This window comes from Rhinolophus sinicus, chromosome 18, assembly GCF_057876585.1.
Source record: "Rhinolophus sinicus isolate RSI-liver-muscle chromosome 18, RSI-T2T, whole genome shotgun sequence".
In the NCBI taxonomy this organism is placed as follows: Eukaryota; Metazoa; Chordata; class Mammalia; order Chiroptera; family Rhinolophidae; genus Rhinolophus; species Rhinolophus sinicus.
The window spans coordinates 45,768,157-45,782,075 of record NC_142518.1 but is presented as its reverse complement, the minus strand read 5'-3'; the positions used below and the strand labels follow the sequence as shown (position 1 = coordinate 45,782,075).

General features: G+C 35.3%; 1 protein-coding gene across 14 annotated transcripts in view; it reads left to right on the top strand.

The window, feature by feature from the left end:
* ATRX (ATRX chromatin remodeler) overlaps positions 1-13,919 on the top strand; it is a 251,334-nt gene that overhangs the window by 154,738 nt on the left and 82,677 nt on the right. For all 14 annotated transcript variants that reach the window (XM_019716363.3, XM_074323977.2, XM_074323981.2 and 11 more), the window contains 3 exons: positions 12,867-12,997; positions 13,514-13,602; positions 13,728-13,900. In XM_019716363.3, coding sequence (XP_019571922.2) covers positions 12,867-12,997; positions 13,514-13,602; positions 13,728-13,900 — 393 coding nt within the window. The remainder of the gene's footprint in view (positions 1-12,866; positions 12,998-13,513; positions 13,603-13,727; positions 13,901-13,919) is intronic.

The window sequence follows — 13,919 nt, the reverse complement described above, 5'->3', positions numbered from 1 at the left end:
ATCACTGTGAGGGGTGTAAATGTCTATTATGTTGCTTTGTACACCTGAAGCTAATAAATTTTGCTTTTAATACTAGCAATTGTTTGATGTTAACTTTAGTGGTGATCATTTGTAATACACCGTGTTTCCCCGAAAATAAGACCTAACTAGAAAATAAGCCCTGGCACGAATTTTCAGGATGACATCCCCTGAACATAAGCCCTAATGCGTCTTTTGGAGCAAACCTTAATATAAGAACCAGTCTTATTTTCGGGGAAACACGGTATTTAATATTTGCAGAATTAACATCACAAGACACTGGCTTTTAATGAATTTCAAGAAAGTTAAAATGATTTTAATTTTTCTTTGTTCCCTTTTCCAATATATTCCTGCATATTACCTTTTACCCTCAGGTAGCAGAAGTTTATATTTACATGTAAGCCTCTGCCTTCAGTAACCACTTTAGGTTTTAAAAGTGCAGACACTTAATTTTTACTAAGTAAACATTAGCCTGATTTTAAGTTTAAATCAATATTCAAATCCATACACTATTTTAAGGCATGCAAAAGTGAAGCACATCAAATGACAACGTACAGAATGGGAGAAAATATTTGCAAATCGTATATCTGATAAGTGATTAATATCCAGAATATATAAAGAACTCCTACAACTTAACAAAAAAACACCCAAACAATCCAATGATAAAACAGGGAAAGAAATTCAGTAAATATTTCTCCAGAGAATATATACGAATGGCCAATAAGCACATGAAAAGATGCTGTAAATCATCACTAGTTATTAGGAAAATACAAAGCAAAACCATGAGATGCACTTCACACCTGATAGGATGGCTACTGTTAAAAAAATACAAAAAAGGGAAAACAAGTGTTGGTATGGATGTGGAGAAAGAGAACGCTGGTACATTCATTGCTTTTGGGAATGTAAAATGGTGCAGCTGTTTTGGAAAAAGCAGTATGGGAGTTTTTCAAATAGTTAAATGTAGAATTGCCATATGCTACAGCAATTCCACTTCTAGGTATGTATTCCAAATAATTGAAAGCAGGAACTCAAACAGATACATGCACACTCATGTTTATATAACAGCATTATTCATAATAGCTAAAAAGGTAAGAGAAATCTTAAGTGTCTATCAATGGATGAATATGAGGTCTGACAATTAAGTTCGCAAACTTATTGCAACGATGCTTCTAACTTTTTTTGATATCAGGGATTATTCATTATGAATTTGTACCAACTGGACAGTTAACCAAATTTACTATTTCGAAGTGCTGAAAAGGCTGCATGTAAAAGTTAGACAACCTGAATTTTTTGCCAGTAATTCATGGCTCTTGCATCACGACAATGCACCAGCTCACACGGCACTGTCTGGGAGGGAGTTTTTAGCCAGTAAACAAATAACTGTATTGGAACACCCTCCCTACTCACCTGATCTGGCCCCCAATGACTTCTTTCTTTACCTGAAGATAAAGGAAATATTGAAAGGAAGACATTTTGATGACATTCAGGACATCAAGAGTAATACGATGACAGTTCTGATGGCCATTCCAGAAAATGAGTTCCAAAATTGCTGTGAAGGGTGGACTAGGCACTGGCATCGGTGCATAGCTTCCCAAGGGGTGTACTTCAAAGGTGACCGCAGTGATATTCAACAGTGAGGTATGTTGCACTTTTTCTAGGATGAGTTTGCCAACAATTTTAATTGTCAGACCTCAAAGATGAACAAAATATGGTATACATACATGCAATAAAATATTCAGTCTTTAAAAGAAAGGAAAATCTGACACGTTACAACATGAATGAATCCTAAAGACATCATGCTAAGTGGATAAGCCAGACAGAAAAGACAAATACTGTATAAAACCACTTAGAGTAGTCAGATTCATAGAGGTGGAAGGTAGAATGGAGGTTCCACGGGCTGGGAGAGGAGGGAATGCATAATTATTTTTAATAGGTACAGAGTTTCTCTTTCCATTTTGGATGATGAAAAAGTTTTAGAAATGACGAATAGTGGTGGTTGTACAACATTGTAATTATACCTAATGCCACTGAATTCTAGTCTTGTAAATGGAGAGCAGTAATATGCTTTTATCTCTCAAAAAATGCATGTGTCCATGTACCACCCTTTATAGAATGATTCAGTGGATATGGAATAGGGCACAAGTATACACATTTTTATATGCCGTACCCTCCAGGTGCTTTTGATGTACCTTCAACTTCAGAACCACTGCTCTAAATGATGCTCAACATCACTGGCCATCAGGGGAATGGAAGTCAAATCTACAACAAGATAACACTTCATCACTCACTAGGATGGCTATAATACCAAAAATAGAAAATAAGAAGTGGTGAGGATGCAGAGGAATTGGAACCCTTGTGTGCTGCTACTTTAGAATGTCAAACGGTGTAACTGATGTGGAACACAATTTGACAGTTTCTTGAATGGTTAAATATAGAGATACCATATGATCTAGTAGTTATACTCCTAGGTATATACCCAATAGAAATGAAAACATGCTTTCACACAAAGATTTGTACACCAATGTTCATGGCAGTATTATTCATGATGAGCAAGACCTAGAAAGAACCCATATGTTCAACTGGTGAATGGGTAAACAAATGTAGTATATACATGTAGAATATTATTCTTCAATCAAAAGGAAAGAATTGCTGATACATGCTACAATATGGATCAACCTAGAAAACATGTGCTACGTTAAAGAAGCCAGTCACAAATGACTACATGTTATATGATTCCATATATATGAAGTATCCAGAGTAGACAAATTTATACAGAGAAAGTACATCACTAGTTTCCTAAGACTTTAGGAGGAATAAGGAAATTGGGGGATGATGGCTTAGGGGTGCAGGGTTTCTTTTGGGGGTGATAAAATGGTTTCATAACTAGATTTTGGTCATGGTTATATACAACTCTATGAATATACTAAAAGCCACTGAATTGTATACTCTAAACCAGGGGTGTCCAAACTGCAGCCCACGGGCCAACTGTGGCCCATGATCCATTGTTAATTGGCCTGCAGCAAATTCCAAAAATATATTTAGTCTACTTAAATAAACCAGGTGAGGCAATACGTAATTCACCTCGAGTGAGTGGCCTGGCTGTTTGTGTATTTTACTGCATATGGCCCTTGGTGAAAAACGTTGAAAAAAGTTTGGACACCCCTGCTCTAAACAGTAAATTGTGTGATGTGGATTATATCTCAATAAAAGTTAGGAATAAAACTCAGTGGCTTACTTTTTTTTTCAGTTTTAGGTGACAAAACAATGTAATAGTTAGACATTTACACCCCTCACAAAGTGATAACCTCTGTCCCCCAATCTGCTACCTCTCTGACATTGTATATAGCTATTACAATTCCATTGACTCTATTCCCTACATTGTACTTCACCTCCTGTGACCATATATATATATGTTAAATAATAGTTTGACATTCATTATTATTCATCGTCAGCTTCAGGTATACAGCGCAGTGGTCAGGCATCTACACTGTCTATGACGTGGTCTCCCTAATAAGGCAAGTATCCATCGGATACACTACAAAATCTTTACAACATTATTCATTATATTCCCCAAACGGTCTTTCCTATCCCCGTGGCAATCTTGTGGTTACCAATTTATGCTTTCTAATCCCTTCACCTTCTCGCTCATCCCCACCCCCCTCCCATCTAGCAACCCTCAGTTTTTCTCTATATCTCTGAGACTGTTTCTGATTAGTTTGTTCATTTATTCTATTCTTTAGATTCCACGTATAAGTGAGATTATATGGTATTTGTCTTTCTTCGTCTGACTTATTTCACTTAGCATAATGTTCTCTAGGTCCATCTATATCGCTGCAAATGGTAAGATTTTATTCTTCTTTATGGCCGAGTAATGCTCCATTATATAAATGTAAGTGGCTTACTTCTTTTATCTACAGTTTTGTTCAGTTATTTTCCAGCCAGCTGTTCATTCTTTATGATTTCCTGTATCTTGCATGTATCTTAAAGATTGTCTTTAACATTTCTTTAAACTTAGTAAATAGTTATTGTCTGTGTAATCATCCACTTTCTGAAATCCTTATATGAGGTTTGAAAATTAAGTTTGCGAACTCATCCCAGAAAAAGGGCTACATACTTCATTGCTGAATATCACTATGGTCACCTTCAAAGTACTCCCCTTGGGAAGCTATGCACCGATGCCAGCGCCTAGTCCACCCTTCAGAGCAATTTTGGAACTTTTTCTGGAACAGCCATCAGAGCTGTCGTCATATTACTCTTGATGTCCCGAATGTCATCAAAATGTCTTCCTTTCAATATTTCCTTTGTCTTCAGGTAAAGAAAGAAGTCATTGGGGGCCAGATCAGGTGAGTAGGGAAGGTGTTCTAATACAGGTATTTGTTTACTGGCTAAAAACTCCCTCCCAGACAGTGCCGTGTGAGCTGGTGCATTGTCGTGATGCAAGAGCCATGAACTGTCCAAAAGTTTAGGTCGTTTTCGTTTAACTTTTTCATGCAGCCTTTTTAGCACTTCCAAATACTAAAATTGGTTAACTGTTTGTTTAGTTGGTATAAATTCATAATGAATAATCACTCTGATATCAAAAAAGGTTAACAACATTGTTTTGACTATTGATTTGGACTGACGGAACTTTTCTGGTTGTGGAAAATTGGCTGACTTCCATTGTGCACTTTGTCACTTTGTTTCAGGGTCATATTTGTTCACCCATGTTTCATCCCCAGTGATAACACAGCACATAACATTGTCTTGCCTCTCCCAAAGTTCTTGGCAATCTTTGACTCGCCTTTGCTTTTGTTCGGTGAGTTCCTTTGGGACCATTTTTGCACACACCTTTCTCATACCACGATTTTCAGTTGATTGTCCTGTTTTTCTATGGACGTTTACTTTGTCTGCTGCACTTCTCACTGTCAGCCGATGATTTTGATGCATGGTTCAATGAAATTTTGCAGTGTTTTCATCAGATCTGCTCGTTACTGGCCGCTCTGACCTCTTCATCAGTGATACATTCTCTCCCGTCAGAAAAACTTCTAATCCATTTGTACACTGCCTTTTTCTTCATGACATTATCCCCATAAACTTGGACTAAAATGTCCCTTATTTCCCTTCCACTCTTTTAACACGAAATTTAATGTTTGTTTATTGCTCTAATTCAAGTTTAGACATCTCACGACAGTACAGAAAAACACAACAACAATGAATGCCACTCAGCAAGACATCGCCACGTGTCGACAAGAACAGTTGTGAGACACTGATATACCAAGGTTATGAAAACTACCAATCTGTTTGTACAGTGCTGCCAATGTAAGCACACGGTGGCTTGTTCTGTAACTTAGTTGTCAGACCTCATATGTCTCTTCACCTCTGTCGCATTTCTGTTAGTTTTCAAGCATACCACATTGTTTCTCTGTGTTTAAGCAATTTTTGGCCACAAGTTCCTAATGTTCCTTGTAGTATTATATATGGGATTTCTTTAAGGTGTAGGATAAAAATTGGGTACTCCAAAAAGGATTAACAGTTGTTTCTGCTAGCGTTCTCGGGGTACTACTTAGTCTAGGATCCCTCTGTACTACAGTCTGTGATTACGGCTTTTAAAACTCAAGTCAGATTAATTGACTGTATAAGCGAGGGTTTGTTTCTGCATTCTCCATTCTGTTGCATTGATAAGTTTCTGTGTTTTTTGCCAGTATTGTAGTGTTTTGATTATTGTAGCTTTGTAATATAGTTTGAAATCAGGGAATATGATACCTCCAGCTTTGTTGTTCCTTCTCAAGGTTGCTTTGGCTATTCGGGGTCTTTTGTGGTTCCATATAAATTTTACAATGATTTGTTCTAGTACTAAGGACAGTGCCATTGGTGTTTTGATAGGGATTGCATTGAATCTGTATATTGCTTTGAAACTATGGACATTTTAGTGATATTAATCCTTCCAATCCATGAGCTCGGTATATAGCCTTCAATTTATTTGTGTCCTCTTCAATTTCTTGAGAGCTTGTTTGGAAGATCTAGCAGGGGAGCTACTCATATACCCTTGACCAAAGAATGGCCCTCTCCTCCATTGGGGAAGGCCGTTCTCTTTGACCCAGCACACAGCTTCGGGATGGACACGAATGGAGTGGTGAGGGAGGAAAGGGCACCCACCTGGCCGGCCAGATCAGCCAAATCAGCCCTGGCAATCCATGATGTGACAGATGTCGCAGCCAGATCGCCCTCACATCCTCCTCTTCAATTTGTTTTTCAGTGTCTTATAGTTTTCTGAGTATAGGTCTTTCTCCTTGTTTGTTAAATTTATTCCTAGGTATTTTATTCTTTTGTGATGCAGTTGTAAATGGGGTTATTTTGTTAATTTGTCCTTATGATTGTTGGTTATTAGCATATAGGAATACAACAGATTTGTTTATTAATTTTACATGGTCAATTAATCTATAAAAAAGAGTTAAGAATAGACAATGGGGAAATGACAGTGTCTTCAAAAGCAGTGAAAACTGGACTGGTACATGTAAAAAATGAAACTGGATCATTTATACCATATACAAAAATAAGTTTAAAGTGGATCAAAGACTTAAATGTAATATCTGAAACCATAAAACTCCTAGAAGAAAACACAGGCACCAAACCCTTTGAAATTGGTCTTAGCAATATCTTTTTGGATATGTCTCCTTGGGCAAGGGCAACAAAAACAGAAATAAACTAATGGGTCTACATCAAACTAAAAAGCTTCTACACAGCCAAGGAAACTGTCAACAAAATGAATAGACAACCTACTGAATGGGATAAGATATTTGGAAATGACATATTTGATAAGGGGTTATTGGCCAAAATATGTAAGGAACTCATACAACTCAACATCAGAAAAAACAATGTCTAATTAAAAACTGAACAGAGTACGTGGATAGACATTTCTCCAAAGAAATGTTAGACTTACAGATAGCCAACAGACATGAGAAGATGCTCAACCTCACTGATCATCAGGTAAATGTAAATCAAAACCACAGTGAGGTACCACCTCACACCTGTCAAAATAGCTCTCATACAAAATTTCAACAAATAACGTGTGTTGGAGAAGATGTGGAAAAAAGGAAACCCCTGTGGGTTTTTGATGGGTTTGTAAATTGGTGCAGTCACTATTATGTAAAACAGCATGAAGTTTCTTTCGAAAATTAAAAATAGAACTGTAATATAACCCAGCAACTCCACTTCTGGGTATTCATCCAAAGAAATCCAAAACACTAATTTGAAAAGGTATATGCACCCCTATGTTCATTGCATCATTATTTACAATAGCAAAGATATGGAAGCAATCTTGGTGTCTATCAATAGATGAATGGATAAAGAACATGTTGTGTATGTATATATATATCTGAATATTATTCAGCAATAAAAAAAGAATGAAATCTTGCTGTTTGCGACATGGATAGATCTAGAGTGTGTTATACTAAGTTAAATAAGTCACAGAGAATGACAGATACCATATGATTTCACCCATGTGGAATGTAAAAAACAATATAAAATAGAAACAAACATAGATACAGAGAAAATTTTGATGGTTGCCAGAGGGTAGGGGCTTCGGTGGTGGGTAGAAAAGTTGAAGGGGAATAAGTGGTACAAACTTCAGTTAGAAAATAAATAAGCTGTGTGGGTGTAGTGTACAGCACAAGGAACATAGTCAATAATATGGTAATTTTCATGGTAGCAGAGGACCACTGGATTTATCATGGAGATCGCATTGTAAGGTATGTACATTTATGTTGAATCACTATGTTGTACACCTGAAACTAATATTCTAACTATACTTGAATAAAAAATTAAAAAAACAAACTTAATAGGAATTTGGACTAGTGATACACTGTTTGATGATGTGAAATGGGGACTCTGTGCTACTTAAAATATTCCTTTGTTTGTTCTGCTTTTTGCTAAATACAATAAGCATACCCCAGAGGATGTTAACCAGTTTTAGTGGTCTATGCATGATAGTTTAAGGATGGTAGTTTTTATGTGAAATTGCTGTACTGTGTGGTGAATTAGAGGCGGATGTAGCTTTAGATTTGAACAGGTTTTTTTTTAAACTTTATTTCAGTGTGTTTTTCCAGGACCCATCAGCTCCAAGTCAAGTAGTTGTTTCAATTCAGTTGTGGAGGGCACAGCTCACAGTGGCCCATGTCTGGATCAAACCGGCAACCCTCTTGTTAAAAGCACCACACTCTAACCAACTGAGCTATCTGGCCGCCCTATACTTGAACAGTTTTAACAGCATGTGTTTAGACATTAAAACTAAGCCATTTGCTTAAAGTCAGCTTTATAGGGTCTGCACTGATGTGTTGTGGCAGTGAAATAACTAATACCAATGAGATACTCTTCCACTTATTGTTCATTATGTGTAGAATTCTTCTGAGCACGTCTTGGTAGGAGTGTTATTGCTTGGAATTTCACGCTTTCCTAAGTCTTTGTTAGGCTTAAAAATGTTTTTGATTCCTAACAGTTAACCCTTAAGGAGCATTAGAGCATAGAAAATCAGATTTCTGAGATATAGTACAAAGGAATTATTTCATTACTAAGGATTTTCTGATAAACTTTGTGTGGAAATCCTAGAAGTTGTTTTCAAATTCTTAGTGGCTAGTCCACCCCCAAGGTCCTCTTGATTAACCCTTTTTAGTCATTTGCGTGGAAGTTTCTTTGTAATGATTTTCAGGAGTTAGGGAAACTATGAAAGTTATTTTAACTATAGCCGTGGTACATTACTATGATCATCCCCAATTCCTTGTTTGTCATCGACTCAATAATCATCAAAATACTCCAGTGATACTGGTTGTTTTTAATAGTGTAATTGTAATTTGCAAAGGGTCTAAGGGAATTTGAATATACAAAGGTTTTAGTCTTATATTTTTAGAAAGTTTGCTTTAGCTCTACAGTCTCATCCCTAAATAACCTCAGAGGACACAAAGCAGTGTGGTAGATTGAATAATGGCCACCAAAGGGTGCCAGGTCCTAGTTCCTGGAACCTCTAAGTGTTACCTTGTAAGAAAAAGGGATTTTTGCAAAGGTAAGATTAAACTGAGTATCTTGAGATGGGATTGTCCAGGTGGGTCCAAATTCCAATTGCAGGTGTCTTTGTAGGATAGAGGCAGAGGGAGATTTAATACAGAAGAGGAGGCAGTGTGACCACAGAGACAGAGATTCGAGTGATGTGGCCATAAGAGAGGCAATGAACAAATTTTTTCCTGGAGCTTCCACAGGACATGTGACTCTATGGACACTTTGGTTTTGTCTCAGTGTTATTGATTTCAGACTTGTGATCTCCCAAGCTGTGAAGGTGTACATTTTTGTTGTCTTAAGATTTCTGGTTGTTGTGATTTGTTATGGCAGCCCTAGGAAACTAATTCAAGCAGCAAGTTTTCCCTGAACATTCTTTTCACTTATGCTCTATTTATAGCACAGCAGTTATCCAAGAAATTTCTTAGAAAGTTTAGACTTCTGTGCCTGATCACAGATACAGGGAATCTGAATTTCTAGAAATCATATCCAAGGACTTGTATCTTTACCAGACTATCCTGTTGATTCTGATGTGCACCAGTTTTGATAAAACATTTCACTGGGATGCTGTAAAAAAATTTCCACAAATTTGATGGTTTAGTACAACACAAATTTATTCTCTTATGGTTTGGGGGTCAGAGGTTCAAGGTGAATTTTAATGGACTAAAGTCAGCAGGGCTGATGTCTCCTGAACACTCTAGGAAATGAAAATGTTTCCTTACCTTTTTCAACTCTGGTGGCGGCCTGTATTCTCCACGTTCAAAGTGCATCATTCCAGTCTCTGTTTATGTCATCATATCACCTGTGATTCTCACTTCTGTGTCCCTCTTCTAAGGACCATTGTGGTTGCATTAAATGCACTGCTGATGATCTAGGATGGTCGTCTTCACTTTAGGGTCCTCATCTTGATTGTAACTGCAAATTGCCTTTTGCCATGTAGAATAACATTCATGGGTGCCTGGAATTAAGACGTGAATGTATTTGGTGAACCATTATTCAGTATATTATAGAACTCATGGTAACATCTCATGTAGAAACCATGAGTGTAAATTAAGTTCAATAACAAATTGTCATTCTTAATTCATTATGTTGTTTTTGTGATAGTTTTTCCAAATAAACCCATTTGAAATCAAAACATTTTTTTAAAAAACAATGATTCAATAATAATTTTCAATGGTCTTTTGATTAGAGGACAGGTTTCTGTGGATATTCATTTGGATGGTTTATTAGCATATCCTTTTTATGTGGTTCCTATTCCCCACAAAGAATATCAGTTCTGATAAGTCAGTAGTGTAGGTGGAGGAACCTGCAATTTTTTTCTCTGTAAAGATTTCCTTCCTTTTTCTACCTTAGCCAGTTGGCCTAAAAGTTTTGTGAAAATTATATGTAATATTTGTAATATGTAGAACAGTAGTTCCCTCCCCCCAAAAAAAATCTCACAAAAATTGACTTCAGTTTTTCTTAGAATAAAATGGTAGTTTTTAGCTTACCTTGTTTGAAATATCTTTTCTTTACATTAATTTTAAAAACACATAAGGCTTTCAATAATAGAACAGCTAGGCAGAAGATCAACAAGGAAATAGAAGACTTGAAAAATAAAGGAAATGAACTAGACCTAGCAAGTAGCTATAGAACATTCCACCCAACAGCAGCAGAATGCACATTACTCTCAAGTGCACATGGAGCACTTTTCAAAATAGATCATATTTTAGACTATAAAACAAGCCTCAATTAGTATAAAAGGATAAAGTCATGCAAAATATTTTCTTTAACCACACTAGATTGAAAACACAAACCAATAACTGAAGGAAAGTTGGAAAATTAACAAATATGTGTAAATGACAGGCTCCTAAAGAATCAGTGGGTCAAAGAAGAAACCACAAGGAAAATTAGAAAATATTTAGAGATAAAAACAAAAGCACAAGGTACTAAAATATGGGATGCAGGTAAAGCAATGCTTAAAGGGAAATTTATAGCTGTAAATGCATGTTAAAATAGAGGAAATTCTCAATCTTATAATCTAACTTTCTACCTTAAGAAACTAAAATAAGAGCAAACTCAATGCAAAGCAAGTAGAAGGAAGTAAATAATAAAGGCAAGAGCAAAAGTACATATAAAAGAAAAAAAAGAAAAAGTGGAGAAAATCATTGAAACCATAAGTTGGTTCTTTGAAGAGATCAACATAATTGATAACTCTTTAGCTGTACTTACAAAGTAATAGAGGAGATGCACATAACTAAAATAAAAAATTAAATAGCAACAGTACTGAACGTAACAGAAATAAAAGAATTATAAGGGAATGCCATGAAGAGTTGTATATCAAGAAATTAGATACCTTGTCTTGGCCACCATAGATAAAGCTGCAGTGAACATCAGAGCACATATATCTTTACAGATAAATATTTTCAGATTTTTTGGGTCCTTCGATAGATGACTGGATAAAGATGTGGTATGTATATACAATAGAATACTATTCTGCCCTAAGGAAAGATGAAATACTGCCATTTTCAACAACATTGTTGGATCTGGAGATTATTATGCTAAGCAAACTAAATAAGAAAAGTTGAGAACCATAAGATTTTATTAATATGTGGGATATAAAACTGAAAACAACAAAGGGACAAGGCAAACAAGGGATGAAACAAAAACACAGACACAGACAAAAGTTTGGTGGTTACCAGAGGGTAAGAGTGGCGGGGGGTGGTAGATGAGGGTAAAGGGGATCAAATATATGGTGATGGAAAGAGAACTGACTCTGGTGAACACACAATGTGATATATAGATGATGTATTACAGAATTGTACACCTGAAACCTATGTAACTTTACTAACCATTGTTACCCCAATAAACTTTAATTTAAAAAAAAGAAATTAGATACCTCATTTTCACAGCAGCGATTTCTGTCATCCACAGTGGAAATGCCTCTAATCATGCAAAATAATCAGTACTGCATTTTTATTTGGCATTTCACATCATTACTAAATTTTCTTGTCACTAATGGAGGAAAGAGTTACTAATTATCAGTGAATTTACATCTTTTAAAACTGGACAGAATAAAACATGTTACTTAAAATTCAAAAAAAAACCACACACATTTAAAAAAAATCTTAATTAGCTGTGTTATTTTGCATTTTACCCACTTGATAATTTTATCATATTAATGAAATGTGAATTTATTTCAATTTTCATTTAACTTTCATAGAACAATATAATTTTGTTGAAATTACTCTGGGCAGAAGAAATCTAATGATTTCAACGTGAAAAACATAATTTTTAGAAGTACGTCTCTAAGAATAGTTGAAATGAGTTGCTAAAGGAGTATGCAGAAAGAAGCTTTATCTAAAACAGGAGTTTGTAATCTAGGGTCTGTGGATAGAATTTCAGGGGTATATGAGCCTAAATAAGAAAAATTATGTATTAATATTCACTAACCTCCAAGAAAATTGTAGCATTTTTTCTAATTATTTCTATATGTTGTTGTTAATGATATCTCAAAATTGTATACCTTTATCAATACTTCAGAATTTCAGGTAATTGTTAGACTTGCTGCTATATATTTTTTTATTTAATGCATTAATAAAGTACACATATTACTATATCACATTTGTTTTTTAAATATTTTGATAATTTCTGTATAATTGGTTTCTTTTTTAATCCTATTTATTTTATGTGGTCCGAAACATTATTCTGAGAAAGAGTGTCTGTAAGCTTCTCTACACTGCCAAAGGAGTTCATGGAACACATAAAGTTAAAACCCATAGTTTAGAAACACCTACGTTGAAATAGAAAATTCTTATGTCTTTAACTGTTTTTCTTTTGATCAGGTGTAGGTAATAGCAGTGAAGGTGGAAGAGGAAAAGCGGGTGCAAAACTTTTTCAAGATTTTCAGATGTTAAGTAGAATCTGGACTCATCCTTGGTGTTTGCAGCTGGACTACATTAGCAAAGAAAATAAGGTAAATCAAGTAACCTAAAATTGATTAACAGGTACCTGTTGGAGGCAGAATAGTAACTTAGGAAAAAGGGTGGTCTATATAGACTTACGGCCTTTTGCTGTGATACAGTAACTCAGCCTGTTTTATTCCAGTTAATTTCTGTATGTTTGAATGCATTATGGTTATGAAAGGAGCATTCGATGTTAATTTTAACATCTTTTATAACCATAGTAAAATGATCAAAACTAAGGAATTAACGTTGTCAGTACTATTAACTAAACAGCAGACTTTAATTGGATTTCATCAGTTTTTGTACTTACATCTTTTTTCTTTTTTATGATCAATCCAAGACCTCACAATGCATTTAGTAGTTATATCTGTCATGTTTCCTATATTTTTCTAATTCATGATAGATAGTTCCTTAGTTCTTCCTCATCTCATGACAATTAACTTATACTTGAAGAAATAAACATCATTATAATTTCCAATATAAGTTGAAAATAAACTATTAAAACATTCATCATTTTTTTTCTCTAGGGATATTTTGATGAAGACAGTATGGATGAATTTATAGCTTCAGATTCCGATGAAACCTCCATGAGTTTAAGCTCCGATGATTATGCAAAGTAAATTGAATGCTTTTGTGCCCTTTGTTGACACGTTAAAAATCCCTACTTGCTTATTGTCCTGATAATTGGCACTTGTATCTTTACTATGCTTTTCTAATAATTTGAATTTGTTCTTTCTTTAGAAAGAAGAAAACTAAGGGGAAAAAGGGGAAAAAAGGGAGTAGCTCAAGTGGAAGTGGCAGTGACAATGATGTTGAAGTTATTAAAGTCTGGAATTCAAGATCTCGAGGAGGTGGTGAAGGAAATGTGGACGAAACAGGAAACAATCCCTCAGTTTCTATAAAACTGGAAGAAAGTAAGTAATGAATGTTGCC